General features: G+C 36.8%; 1 protein-coding gene across 1 annotated transcript in view; it reads left to right on the top strand.

Annotated features, from left to right (window-relative positions):
• Scaper (S-phase cyclin A associated protein in the ER) overlaps nucleotides 1–24,911 on the top strand; it is a 484,560-nt gene that overhangs the window by 246,410 nt on the left and 213,239 nt on the right. The window contains 2 exon segments of the mRNA XM_047539576.1: nucleotides 566–583; nucleotides 586–622. Coding sequence (XP_047395532.1) covers nucleotides 566–583; nucleotides 586–622 — 55 coding nt within the window.

The raw sequence follows: 24,911 nt of genomic DNA, 5'->3' as shown, positions 1-24,911 counted from the left end.
GTCTTTCATGACCTGTGGATAACTCTTAGGTCTGGTTTAGTTAGTGGCAAGGAGTGTTATCATAGATTTTATGGACCTTTAGTATTTAGTTAGTATAAAAACAAAAACAAAACAAATCTTTGAAGGTCTGGTCAGTTTTTTCCATAGTCTTTTAAATTATTTCTAAAATTACATGACTCTTCTTTACCTGTATTTATTTATGCATTATATACAGCTTCAGACACATAGGCAACCACCTCAACTACTTTGTAGAAATTTAATATAATTATGATTCTTACACTTCTGAAAAATAATTATCTGAATCAAGTCTATATACTTGAAAGTGTTTTTATAAAGAATCTGCTCTATGTCTTATGAGGAAATATTATTTTTCATCTGTCCTGATAGAATTTATAGTAACTTAAAGAAGCAGTTTCAGAAATCAGTGTTTGTCGCTTTAACAGCATGATTTTATACTGGAAGAGGAAAACCAAAATTAAGTCTTTGGATTGTTATAAATATAATCATAAAATTTAGCAATAACTAACAGTGATTTTTTTTTTTCTTTTTTCTCTTCAGGGCCAAGAATATGAGAGTTTAATGGAAACAAAAATTCTGGGTCTGAGTCACCCTATAAAGCAAAGTGAGTGTTTTATCCCACATTTTACTTCTTCTGTTTGGTCTCTGCCTATAGCAAAAGTGTATCTGAACCATCATATTATGCTTGTGACCTGGGGCTTGTTTCTGATTCATAGAAGATCATTCTTGTAACACAGTGGTATCAAACTGGAGTTGATTTTGCCAGAGTGTATTTGGTTATGACTGGGCAGTTCTCATTAGCCTATCATGGGGAGAAGATGCTATTGGCATTAAATGGGTAGAGACCAGTGATTCTGCCAGACATTCTCCAGTACACAAGACAGCTCCGCATAGCAAGAATTATGTCATCTGAAATGTCAGTAGTGCCAAGGTTTAGACACCTTGCATTAACAGATCAGGTCTGGCCAAGGTGTGGTTGTGCTTGTTCTTGCTCTGAGAAGATGTCTATTAGAATCGTTCGTAGGGTCAATCCTTAAGAGAATTATGATTCTCTAATTCTGATGAGATTTTCCATTAAGTTAGAGATTTGGGATTTAAGATTTTAGACTACACGTTTGGGGTGTAAGTGTAAAAATAACTAAGTTTAAAAAATCATCATTTTGCTTCTTTTGAAAATACTGCCAGTTAAATGTGCTCACATATATCATTGATGGGAGTACAAGTCAGTATATTTTTTGTTGAAAAGCAGTGTGTATTATTATTAGCATCTTAGGAAGTTACTTCAGATTTTAGGCTGCTCAGTGAAATAATGCAGAATGTACCCAAATATTTTTAAATGAAGATGACTGTTTCACTGTTACTTTTGCTAGTGAAAAAATGAAGAAACAATTTAAATGCCCCAGCTTGAGGAGTATCTATAACTACTTGTTGTTATAGATATGCTACAGACTACTAATGTAGTCATTATTTACGTTATAATAGAAATACTCTGTCAGAAATAAGGTAACACATCAGATATCTACTTCTTTTAATCATTGCTTTGGAAATAAGGGCCATTGCTATGCTAAAGGAAAATGAAAAAGAAGGTAAAGTATTAAAGAAAGGAACAAATTATGAAGATTATGATTCTCAAATCCCAGAATGCCATGGGAAAAATTAGTAGAAACAAGAGAAATCAATTCAGTAAGATGATTGGTTACTCAGTGAATATGATAATAATAATAAGTAAACTTTATTGAGCCTTTACTATATATCAGACTTTATGTGAACTGAATCATTTCTCAAAACTCTGTGAAGTTAATTAGAAAAACTAAGTTCTAGAGAAATTTGAGGTTATGTAACAGCATATTTAGGATATAAAATTCACAGCTTCTCTTTGTGATAATCAGAAAATATAAGTATCATTGATAATAATAATAAAGTATTGAGGATAAACTCAAGAAATGTGAAGAAATAAAAGGAAAACCTTCAAATGCTTACAAGGGATATCTAAGAAGACTTGCATAATGAAAAGACAAATCACACTCTTGGATAGAAGACACAGGACACTAAATTAATAATATTCCTACAAGTGTAATGTAATCCCTATGAAATAATGACCTTTTTTCCATATAGCTATAATCATGAAAAAGAACATATAGAAAAATGTGAGAATTGCTAGGAATTTTTTTTCAAAAAGAATGGGGTTACTGACTGAGATAACAGATACTTAATACTAGTTGGTATTACTTGGCACGTGAATAAAAATACAAATTTTTGAAACAAATTTTAAAACAATCTACAAATAGATCCAAATGCTAAGGAAATTTTGCATATGACTGATGTTTGAAAAGATAACCAAAAGTTGTCGAACCATTCCTGGAGGTGTGCCCTTTTGCAGCTTAACTTGCCATTTCTCCCACCAAGGAGCGTACTGTGTTTCCCTTTTTTTGTAAACTTTTCTCATCCTGTGATTTATTTTGACTCAAAGAACAATGGCCAGAAAAGAATGTGCCCAGGTGTACACCAGTAATCCCCATAGCTCAGGAGGCTGAGGCAGGAAGATCATGGTTTCAAAGCCAGCCTCAGCAAAAGTGAGTTACTAAGCAATTCAGTGAGACCCTGTCTCTAAATAAAATACAAAATAGGACTGGGAATGTTGCTCAGTGGTCAAGTGTCCCTGAGTTCAATCCCTGGTACCCCCCCAAAACAAGAAGTGATATGTGATTTCTTAGCATTGGTTTCACAGTGCTTTTTGCTTCTGTTCTTCCCTTCACTTAACCGCTTTTCTGTGACTTTTATGTAAGGAAGCCTTTCTTGTCAGTAAGAAATAGATCGCGTACAGGCACAGGCTCAATTGCCCTGGCTATCACTGACAAAACCACTTTATACAAGGTAGTAAAGCCATTCAGGACCAGTAAGTGCCTAGCCAACTATCAAGTGACTGCAATAAATAAATTGAATAAAGTGACTGCCACATAAATTACCTTAGGTGAGGGCAAAATTACTTACTAAGGCCCAAAGAAACTGCAGGGAGTAAACAAGTAGTGGTTATCTTAAGCCACTAATGGCAATTAGTTTGTTTCACAGCAGTAGATTACGTACACAGCAACAAAGGTAGAATTTTAATCATTAGGGAAAGGATTGACTGACTAACCAGTAAATGTTGGTGATTGCTTCTTTCAACTACAGCAGATGATACACATTATTCTCAAGCTTACTTGAAACGTTCACTAAGGTAGACCATATTCTGGGCCACAAAACATATCTTAACAAATTTATATTTATAGAAATCAAACAATATCTACTTTCAGACTTCAGTGGAATTACACCAGAAATAAGTAACAGAAAGATAGTTGGAATATTACCAAATACTTGGAGATTAAATGACACACTTCTAAATAACACAAGACTCAAAGATTAAATCTAAAGAGAAATTTTAACATAATTTTGTCTGAAGGAAAATTAAAATACTGCCTCTCAAAATCTGTGGGATGTAATGGAAAAAAATGCTTAGAGGGAAATTGATAACCTTAAATTTAAGTATTAGAAAAGAAGATAGGTCTAAAATAGATTATCTAAGCTTCCACCTTAGGAAACTAGGAAAAGAACAAGTAAATCCAAATAAGCAGAAAAAAATAAATTCCAAAAATTAGAGTAGAAATCTTAATTTTCAGTAGAAATTGAAAACAGGAAATCTATACAGAAAAATCAACAAATCCCAAAGCTGTTGCTTTGGAAAGATGAAGTTGGTATGTCTCTAGGTAGGCTAACTCAGAAAAAAAAATGAAAGAAGATACAACTTAATATCAGAAAGAGAAGAGGGATACCACTGTAGATTCCATGAACATTAAAAGGATAATAAAGCCATGTTAAGAACAACTCTGTACCTGCCAATTTGATAACATTAAAGGATAATAAAGCCATGAACATTAAAAGGATAATAAAGCCATGTTAACAACAACTCTGCCCCCCAATAATCGATTCTTTGAGAGACATATTCCTCCAGAACATGCACAAGAAGAAATAGTCTATCTGAACAGGCCTATCTGTATTAAAGAAATGTCATCAACAATTACTAACTTTCCAAAACAAAGTACTAACAGGCCCAGATATGTTCACTGGTGATTTCTACCAAACATCTAAGAATAAATACCAATTCTTTATAGTCTCTTTCAGAAATTATGAGCAGAGGGAATAACGCCTAACTCATCTATAAGGCCAACAGTACCCTGTTACCTGAACCAGAGACTAGAGACAAAGAAAACTGCAGACCAATGTCTCTTATGAACATACATGCAAAATTCTTAACAAAATATTAAAAATTAAATCCAGTAATGTAAATAAAGAAGTAAACATCAGGAACAAGGGGGAATTATGTTAGGTTATCAAGGCTGATTTAACATTCTTAAATTGGCTAATGTATTTATCACATAACCAGGCTTCAAAAGAAAGATTACATGATTTTATTAATAGATGGAGAAAAGACATTTGATAACACCCGTTTGTGATTGAAAGCAATTATTATTATTTTATTTTTATTTTGAATGCAATTATTATTGCTGTTTCTTTTTTTAAAAGTTTAATTTTTAGTCTATTACAAGCATTTTTGTGCACATATCATTTTCTTTTAATTCTCAGTACATGTCTTTCTTAAGTTTTTGTTAGTATTAGCCTTTTTTTCTTGATTACTCTTTTCAGAGACTTTTTTTATTAATCCTTTCCAAAAATTGCTTCAAAGTATATTAAAGGAACTATTTGCTTTCTATTTTATTATAACTTTGACTTCAACTTCTATATTTACTTAATTTTGATGTAGTATTTTTTATTTTCTTGTAATTGATTTGATTTAATTTCAAACCAAGAACTATTTACAAATAATTTTTAAAACACTTTTCATTTACTTACAGGTCATTCACATGGTTTCCTGTGGCAAGGGTCTGTTCAGATATTTTGCCATTTGTGTCAAATTATTATTTTGAATTGTGGGTCTTGACATACTTGTGGGTTGCTTTTATTTTTTATTTAAGAAAACAACTAAATACAGCAAAAAATAAAAATACCCATCCATTTTATTATCACTTAAAACTCAGGTTTGGCAATATTTTTTTTTTATATGAAGGGCCATGTGGTACACATTTTAGGCTTTGTGGGTCATAAGATGTGGGTCTCAACTGCCATATATAATACATAAATTAATTGATGTGTCTTTATTCTAATATAACTTTACTTAAAAATAGTGGTGAGGAGGAAGGAGGGAAGGGAAAAGGAAGGTACTGGGGAATGATATTAAATTATGTTTTATATGTATAAAATTAGAGCATAAAAAAATCATACTTCTATTAATACGGATAAAAGTCCCCATACTACCAAAGCAGTATACAAATTCAATGCATTCCCCATCAAAATACCAATGACATTCTTCATAGAACTGGAAAAAAATAGTCCTAAAATTCATTTGGAAGAATAAAAGACCCAGTTATACTATAGAGCTATAGTAACAAAAACTGCATGGTACTGGCATAACACACACACACACACACCCAGTGGTACAGAATAGAGAACCCAGAGACAAACCCACACAGATAATCATCTGATCCTTGACAAAGGTGCCAAAAACGAATCGGAGAAAAGACAGCCTTTTTAACAAATGGTGCTGGGACCACTGGTTATCCATATGTACAAAAATGAAACTATACCCTTATTTCTCACCCTGAACCAAAATCAACTCAGAGTGGATCAAAGACCATGTAATTAGACCAGGAACTAAGCAACTCCTAAAAGAAAATGTAGGGTCAACACTTTATCAAAGTCTTTCTTAGTAGGAGTCCTAAAGCTCAGGAAATAATACCAAGAGTTAATAAATGGGACAAAATCAAATTAAAAGCTTCTGCAGAGCAAAAGAAACCATTAGGAATGTGAAGAGGGAAACCACAAAATGAAAGAAAATCTATGCCTGCTACTCTTCTGACAGAGGATTAATACCTAGAATATATAAAGAACTCAAAAAATCTTTAAACCAAAAATTCAAATAGCCCAGTTAATAAAAGGGCAAATGAACTAAACAGACACTTCTCAAAAGAAGAAATTCAAATGGCCAAGAAATACTTGAAAAAGTATTCAACATCATTAGCAATTAGGGAAATGCAAATCAAAACTACACCAAGATCTCATTCTTCTCCTGCCTGTCAGAATGGCAGTTATCAAGAATACAAATAATAACAAATGCTGGAGAGAATATGAAGCAAAAGGAACACTTTTACACTGTCAATAGGACTGTAAATTAATACAGCCACTATGGAAATCATTATGGTGGTGCCTCCAAAGATGAGGCGTGGAACCACCATATGACCACTATACCATTATACCACTTCTTGGTATTTGTTCTGAAGAATTGAAGTCATCATTATACAGTGATAACATGTGCACCCTTTTTTTTTCATTTTTTAAATGGTTTATTATGCAGGTGAACATTTCACTCTTCTCATTGACCCCACACCTAGTCTGGGCCAAAAAGTTAATATTGTATAGGAACTGTACCTTAATTTTCTACCAGGACCTTTTGTGGGAGCAGGCCAGCAGAGTGCTTTTATTCCATAAGAGTTCTGTATGATCTTGTCCTGCTCTTAAAACACACACACACAAAGATAAGATGCCAAAATGTCCATTGAAGTTACACCTGTACTTCTTTTTGCTCTGGCAGTCATTAGAATGTCATTTGAAGGAAATGCTGCCCTGCTGAAAAATACTCAGGTGCAAGAATGCTCACCAGTCAGGAGAGGAGGGGAGAGTCCTGATATTGATTATACATGTTGGAATACACATAAATATTCATATTATTGTACATGTGTTTAAGAATAATTTGGTTGAGCTATAGAGGTAAATTAGGGTCAGTATGAAATTTTGGTTTGGATTAGGGTTAGGGAATGAATATCTGCATAAAAAAACATATTCATTAGAATATGTGAAAATATGTATGAAAACTTATTAACGTACATGTAATGAGACACGGAATAGTATAATGAGACTCATGAGAATTCACATTTTAAGCATATCAGGGAAAGAATATATAATATAAATGAATTTTTAATAATACTTCTGCTTCTCTGTATGATTTAGGTGGTGATACAGGAAGTTAGGCATTGATAGGTTCTTCCCTGTGTGGTATGATTGTCTTGTTTTGTTCTTTACAAATTTCAGTAACACAAAAGAAAAGGAGAATTTCCACCTTTTAATATGGCCAACAAGTATATATTGATAGATAATACTTACGTTTCTATTGCCACCTACTTTCAGGATGAATTTGTGGGTTTTGGGTTTTTTTTTAATTATTTATTTTTAAATTTTTTACACACTGCATTTTGATTCATTGTACACAAATGGGGTGTACATCATTTTGTTTCTATGCTTGTGCATGATGTAGATTCATACCATTCATGTAATCATATATGTACATAGGGTAATGATGTGTGTCTCATTCCACCATTTTTCATACCCCTCTCCCTCTCATTTCCTTCTACATAATCTAAAGTCCCCCATACTACTCTCACTCTCCACCCCCCCACCCCCATTTATCGCGCTCCCTCTGGCCGCAGAGAGAGACACGACAAATGTCTGAAGCTTTGGAAGTTTATTATGCGCAGTCCCTCTCCTACACTTCTCTTACTCCCAGCTTCCGCGCACTCCCAGCTTCTCTTCTCTCAGCCTCTTCTTACTCCCAGCTTCCGCGCACTCCCAGCTTCTCTTCTCTCAGCTTCTTCTTACTTCCAGCTTCCGCGCACTCCCAGCTTCCAGCTCGGCTTCAGCCTCCGCCGCCTCTCTACTCTCCCACCCACCAGGCTTATATACACTTCAACCAATCAGGGGAGAGTACACGAGGTAAACGCGGACAGCTGCAAGCATAGGATAGGTACACGAGGGGGGCATGCTCTAATCACATCGTTAACTAGCCAATCATTGGAATTCACTGGTTGTTTACTGTATAGCTGGCCGCTTTTGGCTCAGTGTCAGGCGCCATCTTGACCATGCCCAAGGCTGGGGGTCCCGGAAACCCCGACACCCATTATATATTATTCTCCACTTATCAGGGAAAACATTCAGCCTTTGGTTTTTTGGGATTGGTTTATTTGACTTAGCATGATATTCTCCAATTCCATCCATTTATTTGCAGATTCCATAATATTATTCTTCTTTATGGCTGAAAAATATTCCATTGTGTATATATACCACAGTTTCTGTATCCATTCATCTGTTGAAGGGCATGTAGGTTGGTTCCACAATCTAGCTATTGTGAACCGAGTTGCTATAAACATTGATGTGGCTGTGTTACTGTAGTATGCTGATTTTAAGTCCTTTGGGTATAAACCAAAGAGGGGGATAACTGAGTCAAATGGTGGGTCCATTCCAAGTTTTCTGAGGATTCTCCACACTGCTTTCTAGAGTGGCTGCACCACTTTGCAACTCCACCAGCAATGTGCCTTTTTCCCCACATCCATGCCAACACTTATTATTGCTTGTGTTCTTGATAATAGCCATTCTAATTGGAGTAAGATGAAATCTTAGAGTTGTTTTAATTTGCATTTCTCTAATTATTAGAGATGTTGAAACTTTTTCATATATTTATTAATTGCCTGTATGTCTTCTTCTGTGAAGTGGCCCATTTATTGATTGGGTTCTTTGTATTTTTGGTGTAAAGTTTTGTTAAGTTCTTTATAAATTTTGGAGATATGTGTTCTATTAGAAGTGCATGTGGAAAAGATTTTCTCCCACTCTGTAGGCTCTCTCTTCACGTTCTTGATTGTATCCTTTGCTGAGAAAAAGCTTTTTAGTTTGAGTTGATCCTATTTATTGATTCTTGCTTTGCTTTCTTATGCTTTCGGAATCTTGTTGAGGAAGTCTGATCCTAAGCCAACATGATGAAGATTCAGGCCTACTTTCTCTTGTATTAGGTGCAAGGTCTCTGGTCTAATATGTCCTTGATCCATTTTGAGTTGAGTTTTGTGCAGGTGAGAGAGGTTTAATTTCATTTCTGCATATGGATTTCCAGTTCTCCTAGCACCATTTGTTGAACAGGCTGTCTTTTCTCCATTGTATGCTTTTGGCTCCTTTTTCTAGTATGAGGTGACTGTATTTATGTGGTTTTGTCTTTGTGTCTTCTATTCTGTACCATTGGTCTGCCTGTCTATTTTGGTGCCAATACCATGCTGTTTTTGTTACTATTCCTCTGTAGTATAGTTTAATGTCTGGTATTGTGATACTTCCTGTTTCACTTTTTCTACTCAGGATTGTTTTGGTTATTCAAGGTCTCTTGTTCTTCTAGGTGAAGTTCATGATTGCTTTCTCTATTTCTCTGAGGAATGTCATTGGGATTTTAATTGGAATTGCATTGAATCTGTATAGCACTTTTGGTAGTATGGCCATTTTGACAATGTTAATTCTGCCTATCCAAAAACATGGGAGATCTTTCCAATTTCTAAGGTTTATTTCAATTTCTTTCTTTAATGTTCTGTAGTTTTCGTTGTAGAGGTCTTTCACCTCTTTTGTTAGATTAATTCCCAAGTATTTTATTTTTTTTTGGGGGGGGGGTTGGGAATGGATTGGTTTTCCTAATTTCTCTTTCAGAGGATTCATCACTTATGAATAGAAATGCATTAGATTTATGTATATTGATTTTATATCCTGCTACTTTGCTGAATTCATTTATTCTAGAAGTTTTCTAGTGGAGTTTTTTGGATCTTCTAAATATAGGATCATGTTATCAGCAAATACCAGATAGCCCCTATAAAGACTTTAACATTATTGTAATAAACAGGATGAGTTCGATTACTATTTACAGTGTTTCTGGATGTGAACAAGAGGATGGGCACCATTTGACCCAGCTATCCCACTCTTCGGCCTATACCCAAAGGACTTAAAATCAGCATACTACAGAGATAACAGCCACATCAGTGTTCATAGCTGCTCAATTCACAATAGCCAGACTGTGGAACCAACCTAGATGCCCTTCAATTGATGAATGGATAAAGAAACTGTGGTATATATATACAATGGAATATTACTCAGTTATAAAGAATAATAAAATTATGGCATTTGTAGGCAAATGGATGAAATTGGAGAATATTATGCTAAGTGAGATAAGCCAATCTCAAAAGTCCAAAAGACAAATGATCTCACTGATAAGCGGATGATGACACATAATGGGGGTTTCGAGGGGGGCAAGAATGGAGGAAGGAGGGACTGTATAGAGGGAAAAGAGGGGTGGGAGGGGTGGGGGGGAAGGAAAAAATAACAGAATGAATCAAACTTTATTACCCTATGTGAATGTATGATTGTGCAAATGGTATGCTGTTACTCCATGTACAAACAGAAACAACAGGTATCCCATTTGTTTACAATAAAAAAAAAAGAGGATGGGGAAACAGTGTAGGATGGAAGTGAGTAAACAGAGGTACCTGCCAAAGGGCCTCCAGTCTCCTGTATGTGTCTTACGAAGGGAGCCACCCTGGCAATGATGATGGCCACACCCTCACAAATCATTCAAAATGCCTACACCAGTCTCCAAAGAAGCTGGGGAGCCCTAACGAGGGTGCACCAGATCAGCACAGGAGGCAAAAGTGGTGTCCCTCTGTGGTGGGGGGGAACCGGCGACTGTCCATGGTGGCGGGGTCGGGGGATTCAGTGACCAGCATCTGACTGCGGTGGAGGGGCAGGCAGGCAGGCGGGCTCAGTGCCAGCGTCCCTTTGGGTTCTTATTTTTACACTTTAAAAATTTTTTTAATTTGTTCTAACTAGTTATACATGACAGAAGAATGCATTTTGACACATCATGCATAAATGGAGTACAACTTCTCATTCTTCTTATTGTACATGATGTAGAGTTGTATGGGTTGTGTAAATATATATACACAAATGGATATAATGTCCAGTTCATTCTATCATACCTACCCCCATACCACTTCCCCTCCCTTAACTTCCTTCTGTATAATTCAAAATACCTCAATTCTCCCCATCCCCCGCCACCTTATTGTGAATTAGCATCCATATATCATTCGGCATTTGGTTCCTTGGGATTGGCTTATTTTGCTTAGCATGATATTCTCCAGGTCCAGCCATTTACCAACAAATGCCATCATTTCACTCTTCTTCAAGGCTGAGTAATATTCCATTGTGCATATATACCACAACTTCTTTATCCATCTATCTGTTGAAGGGCATCTAGGTTGGTTCCATAGTTTAGCTATTGTGATTTGTGCTGCTATAAATATTGATGTGGCTGCATCACAGTCTTATGTTGACTTTAAGTACTTTGGATATAGACCTAGGAGTGGGATAACTGGGTCAAATGGTGGTTCCATTCTAAGTTTTCTGAGGAATCTCCATACTGCTTTCCAGAGTGGTTGCACCAATTTTCAGTCCTACCAGCAGTGTATGATTGTGCCTTTTTCCCACATCCTCACCATTTATTGTTGCTTGTATTCTTGATGATTACCATTCTGACTGGAGTGAGATGGAGTAGAATCTCAGTGTAGTTTTGATTTATATTTCTCTACTTGCTAGAGATGTTGAGCATTTTTTCATATTTTTGTTGATCTATTGTATATGTTCTATAAAGTGTCTGTTTAGTTTCTTAGCCCATTTATTGATTGGGGTTATTGATTGGGTTATTTGGTTTTTTTGATGTTAAGCTTTTTGAGTTCTTTATATATGCTGGAGATTATTGCTCTATCTGAGGTGCATGTGGTAAAGATTTTCTCCCTTTCTATAGGCTCTCTCTTCACATTGTTGATTTTTTTTTTCTGAAGAAGCTTTTTCATTTGAATTCATCCCATTTATTGATTCTTGATTTTCCTTCTTGTGCTTTAGGAGTCTTATTGAGGAAGTCAGTTCCTAAGTGGACATGATTGAGGTTTGGGGCCTACTTTCTCTTCTATTAGGCACAGGATCTCCATTCTAGTCCTGGATTCACTTTGAGTTGATCTTTATGCATGGTGGGAGATAGGAGTTCAACTTTATTTTTCTGCATGTGGGTTTCCAGTTTTCTCAGAACCATTTGTTGAAGAAGTTACCTTTTCTCCAAAGTATATTTATGGCGCCTGTGTTGAGTATGAGTTAAGAATATTTATGTGAGTTTATCTTTGTGTCTTCTGTGTTGTACCATTGGTCTATGTGTTTGTTTTGGTGCCAATACCATACTGTTTTTGTTACTGTAGTTCTGTAGAATTACTTAAGGTCTGGTGTTATGATGCCTCTTGAACAGACTCCTTTTAAAAATTTATTATACTTTTGATTAACATATATTAAAATGTACATATTAGTGGAATTCAGTGTGTATTAGTTCAAAAATGGATCTACCATATGATCCAGCTATCCTACATCTGCATGTATATGCAAAGAAAATTAGCATACCAAAGAGATACCTGTATACTCATATTAATTTCAGCCCTATTTACAGTAGCTAAGATACACAGTCAGCCTCTGTATCCATCAGTGGATGAATGGATAAAGAACAGGTGGTATCTGTACACAATGGAATATTATTTAGCCATATAGAAGAATGAATTCTTGAATTCTTGACATTTGTAGTAAAATAGTTGAAACTGGAGCACATTATGTTAAGTGAAATAAGTCAGGCACAGAAAGACAAGTACCATATGTCCTATCATATGTGGAAGCTTAAGAAAAACCAAACCAAATGTAAAATAGTAATTACTAGATTACTAGATGCATGTTTTCTAATTTAAAAATTGTCAAATACCTTGAATAGACACTTCTCAAAAAGAGAAATACAAGTGACCAACAAATATAAGCACAAATGCTCAATATCATTAGCCACCAGGGAATAAAAGCTACAATTGGGTATCATTTTCCAGCTGGGTGCAGTGGCACATCCTGTATCCCCAGTGATTCAGGAGACTGAGGCAGGAGGATGTCAAGTTCAAGGTCATTGTGGGCAATTTAGACCCTGTCTCAAAATTAAAAGATTAAAAGGGATAGAGATGTATCTCAGTGATAAAACAACCCTGGGTCCAAAACTTAGTAACACACACAAAAGAGAAAGAAGGATATCATTTTACCTCAGAATGACCATTATCAAAAAACATTAATAAATGCTGGCAATATGTGGAGGAAAAGGGACTCTCATACATTATTGGTGGGAATATAAATTAATGCAAACATTATGGGGAAGGTATGGAGTCCCTGAAAAGACCTTTAAATTTTTCACAGGCACTTACATTCTTATTTTTCAGTCAGAGTAGAATTAGTTGGTATAAAAGACGAGAACCTCAGCAGTCTTTGGTTTTTATAATAGCTCCCATTGTTGTCGCTTTCTTTCTGAATTGTTATTAAATTTTCATTTATAATCTGTGCATTCTTAGGTTTAACTCAAGGTTTGCTGGTTTTCAAGTATTCATTTCTTTCTCATGGGTAAATTTTTATATATTTGAGCTCCTAATAATCTTTTAAAAGTAAGTCCGTGCTTAATAAAATTTCTGTGTCTTTACGTATTTGAAAATGGCTTCATTTTATCTTCATACTTAAGCGATAATTTTGCTCAGGAAGAATTCTAGGTTCTAAATGTTTTGTAACTTAGAACTTTGAAATTTTCATTCCATCTCTGTGTTTTCCGTATGGCACACAATGGTGATGGGAACCCACCTCTCCAGTCATTTTTCAGTTCTCCAACCGGTCACCTCATTGGCTTCCCAGTATCCTCAGTTCCTTCTAGGAACAACCTTCTCTGGACTTGGAACAACACTGTAGCTTCACCTAGTATTGGCAGAATCCCATCCTTCATGCAGTTAAAAATGAGTTTTCCTTAGGTCTGATCTCACTTGGCGTCTTTCATTGATTTCTGATACCTTTTACTCCACAGACTGATCTGTTTTGTTTTTCAGAGTGGTTATGAACTTACTTAATGTTATGTCTTTTATCATTTTTTAAAATTTACTTTTATTGTAAACAAATGGGATACATGTTGTTATGTTTGTACATGGAGTAACAGCATACCATTTGCTTAATCATACATTTACATGGGGAAATGATGTTTGATTCATTCTGTTATTTTCTCCTTCCCCCCACCCCTCCCACCCCTCTTTTCATATAGTCCCTCCTTCCTCAATTCTTGCCCCCCTCAAAACCCCCATTATGTGTAATCATCTGCTTATCAGTGAGATTATTAGTCTTTTGGAGTTTTGAGATTGGCTTATCTCACTTAGCATAATATTCTCCAATTTCATCCATTTGCCTACAAATGCCATAATTTTATTTTTTATGGCAGAGTGATATTCCATTGTATATATAAACCACAGTTTCTTTATCCATTCATCAATTGAAGGACATCTAGGTTGGTTCCACAGTCTGGCTATTATGAATTGAGCAGCTATGAACATTGATGTGGCTGTATCTCTGTAATATGCTGATTTTAAGTCCTTTGGGTATAGGCCAAGGAGTGGGATAGCTGGGTCAAATGGTAGGTCCATTCCAAGTTTTCTAAAGAATCTCCACACTGCTTTCCAGAGTGGCTACACTAATTTACAGGCCCACCAGCAATGTATGAGTGTACTTTTTTCCCCACATCCTCTCCAACACCTATTGTTGCTTGTATTCTTGATAATCGCCATTCTAATTGGGGTGAGATGGAATCTTAGTGTAGTTTTGATTTGCATTTCTCTTACAACTAAAGATGGTGAACACTTTTTCATATGTTTGTTGATTGCTTGTAGATCTTCTGTGAAGAGTCTGTTCATATCCTTAGCCCATTTGTTCATTGGGTTATTTGTATTCTTGGTGTAGAGTTTTTTGAGTTCTTTATATATTCTGGAAATTAGTGCTCTATCTGAAGTATGAGTGGCAAAGATATTCTCCCACTCTGTATGCTCTCTCTTCGCATTGCTGATAGTTTCTTTTGCTGAAAGCTATTTAGTATGAATCTATCCCAGTTATTGATTCTTGCTTTTATTTCATGTGCACTGGGAGTCCTGATAAGGAAGTCTGATCCTAAGCCAACAAGGTGAAGATTTGGACCTACTTTTTCTTCTATAAGATGCAAGGTCTCTGGTCTGATTTCAAGGTCCTTGATCCATTGTGAGTTGAGTTTTGTGCAGGGTGAGAGATAGGGGTTTAGTTTCATTCTGTTGCATGTGGATTTCCAGTTTTCATAGCAGCATTTGTTGAACAGGCTATCTTTTCTCCATTGCATATTTTCGGCACCTTTGTCTAGTATGAGAAAATTGTATTTATTTGGGTTTGTGTCCGTGTCCTCTATTCTGTACCATTGATCTACCTGTCTATTTTGGTGCCAATACCATGCCTTTTTGTTACTATTGCTTTGTAGTATAGTTGAAGTTCTGGTACTGTGATACCCCCTGCTTCATTCTTCCTGCTAAGAATTGTTTCAGCTATTCTGGGTTTCCTATTCTTCCAGATGAATTTCATGATTGCTTGCTCAATTTCTGTAAGGTACGTCATTGGGATTTTAATTGGAATTGCGTTGAATCTGTACAGCACTTTTGGTACTATGGCCATTTTGACAATATCAATTCTTCCTATCCAAGAACATGGGAGATCTTTCCATCTTCTAAGGTCTTCCTCAATTTCTTTCTTCAATGTTTTGTAGTTTTCATTGTAGAGATCTTTTACCTCTTTGGTTAGATTGATTCCCAAGCATTTTATTTTTTTTTTTTTTTGAGGCTATTGCAAATGGAGTGTTTTCCTCATTTACCTTTCAGCTGTTTTGTCACTTGTGTATAAAAATGCTTTAGATTTATGCGTGTTGATTTTATAGCCTGCTATTTTGCTGAATTCATTGATGAGGTCTATAAGTAGTCTGGAGGAGGTTTTTGGATCCTCTAAATATAGAATCATGTCATCAGCAAACAGTGACAGCTTAAGTTCCTCTTGTCCTATTCGTATCCCTTTAATTTCTTTGTTCTGCCTAATTGCTCTGGCTAGAGTTTCGAGGACAATGTTGAATAGAAGTGGAGAAAGAGGACATCCCTGTCTTGTTACCATTTGTAAAGAGAATGGTTTTAGTTTTTCTCCATTAAGAATGATGTTGGCCATGGGCTTAGCATAAATAGCCTTTACAATGTTCAGGTATGTTCCTACTATCCCTATTTTTTCTAGCGTTTTGAGCATGAAGGGGTGTTGTATTTTGTCGAACGCTTTTTCTGTGTCAATTGAAATAACCATGATTCTTATCCTTAAGTCTATTGACATGATGGATTACGTTTTTTGATTTACGGATGTTAAACCATCCTTGCATTCCAGGGATGAACCCCACTTGATCGTGGTGCACAATTTTCTTAATATGCTTTTGGATACGGTTTGCCAGTATTTTGTTAAGGATCTTTGCATCAATATTCATCAAGGATATTGGTCTAAAATTTTCTTTCTTGATGTGTCTTTTCCTGGTTTAGGTATGAAGGTGATATTAGCGTCATAGAATGAGTTTGGTAGGGTACCCTCTTTTTCTATTTCCTGGAATACTTTGAGAAGTATTGGAATGAGATCTTTGAAGGTTTTGTAGAACTCAGTTGAGAATTCATCTGGTCCTGGGCTTTTCTTAGATGGTAGGTTTTTAATGGCTGCTTCTATTTCATTGCTTGATATTGATCTGTTTAAATTGTGTATGTCCTCCTGGTTCAGTTTGGGAGGATCATATGTCTGTAGAAATTTGGCAATGTCTTTGGTAGATTCTGTTTTGTTGGAATACAGATTTTCAAAGTAGCTTCTAATTATGCTATGTATCTCAGTGGTGTCTGTCATGATATTTCCTTTTGCATCATGTATTTTAGTAATTTGAGTCTTCTCTCTCCTTCTCTTTGTTAGTGTGTCTAAGGGTTTGTGAATTTTGTTTACTTTCTCAAAGAACCAGCTCTTTGTTTTGTCAATTTTTGAATTGTTTCTTTTTGTTTCAGTTTCATTGATCTCAGCTCTGATTTTGATTATTTCCTGTGTTCTACTACTTTTGCTGCTATTCTGTTCTTCTTTTTCTAGGGCTTTGAGCTGTAATGTTAGGTCATTTAATTGTTGACTTTTCATTCTTCTCTGGAATGCGCTCCATGCAGTGAATTTTCCTCTTAGTAACGCTTTCATAGTGTCCCAGAGATTTTGATATGTTGTATCATCGTTCTCATTGACCTCTAAGAATTTTTTTATCTCCTCCCTGATGTTTTCTGTTATCCATGTTTCATTCAATAGCACATTATTTAGTCTCTAGGTGTTGGAGTAATTTCTGTTTTTTATTTTGCCATTGATTTCTACTTTCAGTTCATTATGATCTGATAGAACACAAGGCAGTATCTCTATTTTTTTGCATATCCCGAGGGCTGCTTTGTGGCATAACCTATGGTCTATTTTCAAGAAGGTTCCATGTACTGCTGAGAAGAAAAGTGAATCCGCTCGTTGATGGATGGAATATGCTATATATGTCTATTAAGTCTAGGTTATTGATTGTGTTATTGAGTCCTATGGTTTCTTTGTTCAGAAGATCTATCTAGTGGTGACAGCAGTGCGTTAAAGTCACCCAGAATTATCATGTTTTGGTCTATGCAATTCCTGAAATTGAGAAGGATTTGTTTGATGTACAGGGATGCACCATTTTTGGGGGAATAAATATTTACTATTGTTATGTCTTCCTGTTTTATGGTTCCCTTAAGCAGTATGAAATGTCCTTCTTTATCCCTTCTGACTAACTTTGACTTGAAGTCCACTTTACCTGATATAAGGACGGAAACCCCCGCTCTTTTACTGAGTCCGTGTGCGTGGTAGGTTTTTTCCCATCCTTTCACCTTTAGTCTGTGGATGTCTTTTTCTATGAGATGAGTCTCTTGCAGGCAGCATATTGTTGGGTCTTTCTTTTTAATCCATTCTTCCAGTCTATATCTTTTTTTTTTTGCTAAATTAAATGTTTATTTTAGGATGGTATTTTATTTTATTTTATTATTTTTTTTTATTATTGTAAACAAATGGGATACATGTTTCTCTGTTTGTACATGGCGTAAAGGCATACCATTTGTGTAACCATAAATTTACATAGGGTAATGTTGTTTGATTCATTCTGTTATTTTTTTCCCCTTCCCCCCCACCCCTCCCACCCCTCTTTTCCCTCTATACAGTCCTTCCTTCCTCCATTCTTGCCCCCCTCCCTAACCCTAACTCTAACCCTAACACTAACCCCTCCCACCCCCCATTATGTGTCATTATCCACTTATTAGCGATATCATTCGTCCATTGGTTTTTTTTTTTATTGTAAACAAATGGGATACATGTTGTTTCCCTGTCTGTACATGGCGTAAAGGCATACCATTTGTGTAATCATAAATTTACATAGAGTAATGTTGTTTGATTCATTCTGCCATTTTTTCCCTTCCCCCCCACCCCTCCCACCCTTCCACTCCATCTATACGGTCCTTCCTTCCTCCATTCCTGCCCCCCTCCCTAAACTCAACTCCAACCCCAACACTAACCCTTCCCACCCCCCATTATGTGTCATCATCCACTTATTAGCGATATCATTCTTCCTTTGGTTTTTTGAGATTGGCTTATCTCACTTAGCATGATATTCTCCAGTTTCATCCATTTGCCTGCAAATGCCATAATTTTATCATTCTTTATGGCTGAGTAATATTCCATTGTATATATATACCACAGTTTCTTTATCAGTTCATCAATTGAAGGACATCTAGGTTGGTTCCACAATCTGGCTATTGTGAACTGAGCAGCTATGAACATTGATGTGGCTGTATCTCTGTAATATGCTGATTTTAAGTCCTTTGGGTATAGGCCAAGGAGTGGGATAGCTGCATCAAATAGTGGTTCCATTCCAAGTTTTCTAAGGAGTCTCCACACTGCTTTCCAGAGTGGCTGCACTAATTTCAGCCCCACCAGCAATGTAAGAGTGTACCTTTCTCCCCACATCCTCGCCAACACCTGTTGTTGCTTGTATTCTTGATAATCGCCATTCTAATTGGGGTGAGATGGAATCTTAGGGTTGTTTTGATTTGCATTTCTCTTATTACTACATGTCGGTGTGCCCGGGAACCCTGGCCCTAGGTGTGGCTAAGATGGTGCCTGGCAGTGAGCCAGAGCAGTTAACTTTTGCACAAACATCTGACATCATTTTAAGGAAGTCTTTATGACTGGTTCTCTGGTCTCATGCACAACGCATGATCTCGGTATGCCCTGCTTGGCTCTCTGTATCTGTCCACGCTTTTCACTTGTGTGCTCTCCTTTGATTGGTGGTTTTACCTATATAAGGTCTGTAACTTCCCTGCTGGAGGGGGAAATAGGATAAGAAAAAGAAACAATAGAAGCAGAAGGACAGCGCGCAATAAAGCATTGAAACTTCAACCAGGTGTCGTGTTTCTCTGCGGGCAGGGAACGCAACAACTAGAGATGTTGAACGTTTTTCCATATGTTTGTTGATTGCGTGTATATCTTCTTCTGTGAAGTGTCTATTCATTTCCTTAGCCCATTTGTCAATTGGATTATTTGCATTCTTGGTGTAGAGTTTTTTGAGTTCTATATAGATTCTGGAGATTAGCGCTCTCTCTGAAGTATGATTGGCAAAGATTTTCTCCCACTCTGTAGGCTCTTTCTTCGCATTGCTCATAGTTTCCTTTGCTGAGAGAAAGCTTTTTAGTTTGAATCTATCCCAGTTATTAATTCTTGCTTTTATTTCTTGTGCTATGGGAGTCCTGTTGAGGAAGTCTGGTCCTAAGCCGACATGTTGAAGCTCTGGACCTACTTTTTCTTCTATAAGATGCAAGGTCCTGTTCTGACTCCGAGATCCTTAATCCATTTTGAGTTTAGTTTCGTGCATGGTGAGAGATATGGGTTTAGTTTCATTCTGTTGCATATGGATTTCCAATTCTCCCAGCACCATTTGTTGAAGAGGCTATCTTTTCTCCATTGCATATTTTTGGCCCCTTTGTCTAGTATTAGAAAATTGTATTTATTTGGGTTTGTGTCCGTGTTCTCTATTCTGTACCATTGATCCACCTTTCTATTTTGGTACCAATACCATGCCGTTTTTGTTACTATTGCTTTGTAGTAGAGTTGAATATCTGGTATTGCGATACCCCCTGCTTCACTCTTTCTGCCAAGGATTGCTTTAGCTATTCTGGGTTTTTTATTCTTCCAGATGAATTTCATAATTTCTTGCTCTATTTCTGTAAGGTACATCATTGGGATCTTAATTGGAATTGCATTGAATCTGTATAGCACTTTTGGTAGTATGGCCATTTTGACAATATTAATTCTTCCTATCCAAGAACATGGGAGATCTTTCCATCTTCTAAGGTTTTCTTTAATTTCTTTCTTCAGTGCTCTGTAGTTCTCATTGTAGAGGTCTTTCACCTCTTTTGTGAGATTGATTCCCAAGTATTTTATTTTTTTCGAAGCTATTGTGAATGGGGTAGTTTTCCTGATTTCTCTTTCTGAAGATTCATCACTTATGTATAAAAATGCCATAGATTTATGTGCATTGATCTTATATCCCGCTACTTTACTGAATTCACTTATGAGATCTAAAAGTTTTCTGGTGGAATTTCCTGGTTCCTCTAAGTATACAATCATATCATCAGCAAACAGGGATAGTTTGAGTTCTTCTTTTCCTATTCATATCCCTTTAATTTCTTTGGTCTGTCTAATTGCTCTGGCTAGAGTTTCAAGGACGATATTGAATAGAAGTGGTGAAAGAGGGCATCCCTGCCTTGTTCCAGTTTTTAGAGGGAATGCTTTCAGTTTTTCACCATTTAGAATGATATTAGCCATGGGCTTAGCGTAGATGGTCTTTACAATGTTAAGGAATATTCCCACTATCCCTATTTTTTCTAGTGTTTTGAGCATGAAGGGGTGCTGTATTTTATCAAATGCTTTTTCTGCATGTATCGAAATAATCATGTGATTCTTGACTTTAAGTCTATTGATATGGTGAATTACATTTATTGATTTCCTGATGTTGAACCAACCTTGCATCCCTGGGATGAAACCCACTTGATCATGGTGCACTATCTTTTTAATATGTTTTTGTATGCAATTTGCTAAATTTTTGTTTAGAATTTTTGCGTCGATGTTCATTAAGGATATTGGTCTGAAATTTTCTTTCCTCGATGTGTCTCTGTCTGGTTTAGGTATCAGGGTAATATTGGCTTCATAGAATGTGTTTGGGAGGGTTTCCTCCTCTTCTATTTTATGGAATACTTTGAGAAGTATTCGAATGAGCTCTTCTTTAAAGGTTTTGTAGAACTCGGCTGAGAACCCATCTGGTCCTGGACTTTTCTTTGTTGGTAGGCTATTGATGACTTCTTCTATTTCGTTACTTGAAATTGGTCTATTTAAATTGTGTATGTCCTCCTCGTTCATTTTAGGCAATTCATATGTCTCTAGAAACCTGTTGATGTCTTCGAAATTTTCTATTTTGTTGGAGTATAGATTTTCAAAATAGCTTCTAATTATGTTTTGTATTTCAGTCGTGTCTGTTGTGATATTTCCTTGTTCATTCCGAATTTTAGTGATTTGGGTTTTCTCTCGTCTTGTCTTTTGTTAGTGTGGCTAAAGGTTTATCAATTTTGTTTATTTTTTTCGAAAAACCAACTATTTATTTTGTCAGTGTTTTGTATTGTTTCTTTTGTTTCAATTTCGTTGATTTCAGCTCTGAGTTTAACTATTTCCTGTCTTCTACTACTTTTGGTGTTGGTCTGTTCTTTTTCTAGGGCTTTGAGCTGTAGTGTTAGGTCGTTAATTTTTTGAGTTTTGCTTCTTTTATTAAATGCGCTCCATGAAATAAATCTTCCTCTAAGTACTGCTTTCATAGTGTCCCAGAGATTTTGATATGATGTTTCTTTGTTCTCATTTACCTCGAAGAATTTTTTAATTTCCTTCCTAATATCTTCTGTTATCCATTCATCATATAATAGCATATTGTTTAATCTCCAGGTGTTGGAGTAGTTTCTGTTTTTTACTCTTTCATTTATTTCTAACTTCAATGCATTATGATCTGATAGAATACAAGGTAGTGTCTCTATCTTCTTGTATTTGCTGACATTAGCTTTGTGGCATTATATATGGTCTATTTTAGAGAAGGATCCATGTGCTGCTGAGAAGAAAGTGTATTCGCTCCTGGTTGGATGATATATTATATAAATGTCTGTTAAGTCTAAATTATTGATTGTTTTATTGAGATCTATGGTTTCTTTGTTCAATTTTTGTTTGGAAGTCTGTCCAGTGGTGAGAGAGGCGTGTTAAAAATCACCTAGTATTAATGTGTTATGGTCTATTTGGTTTCTAAAATTGAGAAGGATTTGTTTAACATACATGTATGAGCCACTGTTGGGGGTACAGATGTTTATGATTGTTATATCTTGCTGATTTATGCTTCCCTTAAGCAGTATGAAATGTTCTTCTTTATCCCTTGTGACTAACTTTGGCTTGAAGTCCACATTATCTGAAATGAGGATGGATACTCCAGCTTTTTTGTTGAGTCCATATGCATGGTATGTTTTTCCCCATCCTTTCACCTTTAGTCTATGGGTATCTCTTTCTATGAGGTGAGTCTCTTGCAGGCAACATATTGTTGGATCTTTCTTTTCAATCCAATCTGCCAGTCTATGTCTTTTGATTGATGAATTCAGGCCATTAACATTCAGGGTTATTATTGAGATATGATTTGTATTCCCGGTCATTTGGTTCATTTTTTAAATTTTATTTATTTATTTACTTTTTGACACATCTTGGTTCCTCCTTTATTTGACAGTTCCTTTAGGATAATTCCTCCCTTTGCTGATATGCTTCTTTGTTTTTTATCTCTTCCTCATGAAGTATTTTGCTGAGAATGTTCTGTAATGCTGGCTTTCTTTTTGTAAATTCTTTTAGCTTTTTTTTATCATGGAATGATTTTATTTCATCTTTAAATTTGAAGGTAAGTTTTGCTGGGTATAAGATTCTTGGTTGGCATCCATTTTCTTTCAGAGCTTGAAAAAGGTTGTTCCAGGCCCTTCTAGCTTTTAGGGTTTGGTTTGAAAAATCTGCTGATATCCGTATTGGTTTCCCCCTGAATGTAATTTGGTTCTTTTCTCTCACAGCCTTTAAAATTCTGTCTTCATTTTGTATGTTAGGTATTTTCATTATAATGTGCCTTGGTATGGGTCTGTTGTAATTTTGTGTATTTGGAGTTCTATAAGCCTCTTGGACTTGATTTTCCATTTCATTCTTCAGATTTGGAAATTTTTCTGATATTATTTCATTGAATAGATCATTCATTCCTTTGGTTTGTTTCTCTAAGCCTTCCTCAATCCCAGTAATTCTCAAATTTGGCCTTTTCATGATATCCCATAGTTCTTGCAGATTCTGTTCATGATTTCTTACCATCTTCTCTGTTTGTTCAACTTTGCTTTCGATGTTAAATATTTTGTCTTCAATATCTGAAATTCTGTCTTCCAGGTGTTCTATCGTATTGGTTGTGCTTTCTGTGGAGTTCTTAATTTGGTTTATTGTTTCCTTCATTTCAAGGATTTCTGTTTGGTTTTTTTTCAATATCTCTAACTCTTTATTGAAATGATCTTCTGCTTCCTGTATTTGCTCTTTTAACTGTCGATTGGTGCTATCATTCAATGCCTGCATTTGCTCTTTCATCTCATCATTCAATGCCTGCAGTTGCTCTTTCATCTCATCACTCAATACGTGCATTTGCTCTTTCATCTCATCGTTTGCTTCCCAAATCATTTTAATTATGTACATTCTGAACTCCCTTTCTGTCATTTCTTCTGCCATGCTGTCGTTGGATTTTATTGATGTGACATCTAGATTTGTTTGGGGCATTTTCTTCCGTTGTTTGCTCATATTGTTCAGGAATCAGTGGGTCATTAAGATATTGCAGATTTCCTCTATTGACTTATAATGTCCCTGAAGATTGCTAGTATATCCCCTCTTATCCTTCAGTAGCCTGAAGTCTTGGAGGAAGTTCATAATGCAGAACTCCACGAAGAAGCTGCCTCTCTAGGGGTGGTGACCCTCAGGTGGCATATATTCCCTGCTAGTGGGCAGAGGTGCCTCCACTTGTTGACCAATGGTCATCCAAGGGGGAACTAGGCTGCAGGCTGAGGAAGTCATGTTTGTGCCTGTGTCTCTGGTTTTACCGTCCCTGTGGGAAAACCTCACCCGGCAGGGAAAACTCACTCAGTGGGGACGTCTTGCTGATCAGTTCCCCTCCTAGAGGTTCCCCTCAATCTACAACTACCGCCTGGGCTGGGCTGTCTTCCTCTGCAATGTTCCCAGGGGCCCGGACCTACCTCCTGGGCCTGGGAGTCTCACCCTTTCGCAGACGAGTCTCCTGAGGCTGCCTCTCCCAGAGAATCTGCCCGCAGTCCTGGAAACTTCCCTTCGCCCCTAGGCGTGTCTCTGTGCAGCTCTTCCAGCAAGAAGCCACCTAGCTCCTGGAACCCTGCTCTGCACCTAATCGCCTGGCTATGTGGCCCCTTCTCTGAGCCACTACCTGGAGCCCCGTACAATAGCTCTGATACCCAGAGACCCAACACACACCTCCTCCTCCGGACAGCGGCCGGGTTTCCGACGCAGTCACTAGGAGCCCAAGCAATTCACTTCGCGTCTCCTCCTCCCGCCAACCGCCCGTAGCCCTAGGCAGTCACTCCAAGTCCAAGTGACCCGCCCTGTTCCTCCTCCTCCTCCTTGGGGTAGCCCCCGGGTGTTCAGGAGCGGTCGCTCCGAGACCAAGTGACCCACCACGCTCCTCCTCCAGGCAGGCCACCGGTGTTCAGGAGCGCTCGCTCTGAGTTCAAACAGCTTGCCACGCAGCTCCTCCTCTGGCAACCGCCTGTGGCTGTGATGCAGTCACTCTTAGACCAAGCGATCCGCCGCGCTTCTCCTCTTCCTCCGGGCAACCCCCCGGTGTT

The sequence above is a fragment of the Sciurus carolinensis genome, chromosome 2 (genome assembly GCF_902686445.1).
Source record: "Sciurus carolinensis chromosome 2, mSciCar1.2, whole genome shotgun sequence".
In the NCBI taxonomy this organism is placed as follows: domain Eukaryota; kingdom Metazoa; phylum Chordata; class Mammalia; order Rodentia; family Sciuridae; genus Sciurus; species Sciurus carolinensis.
This window is presented reverse-complemented; position numbering and strand designations above follow the sequence as displayed.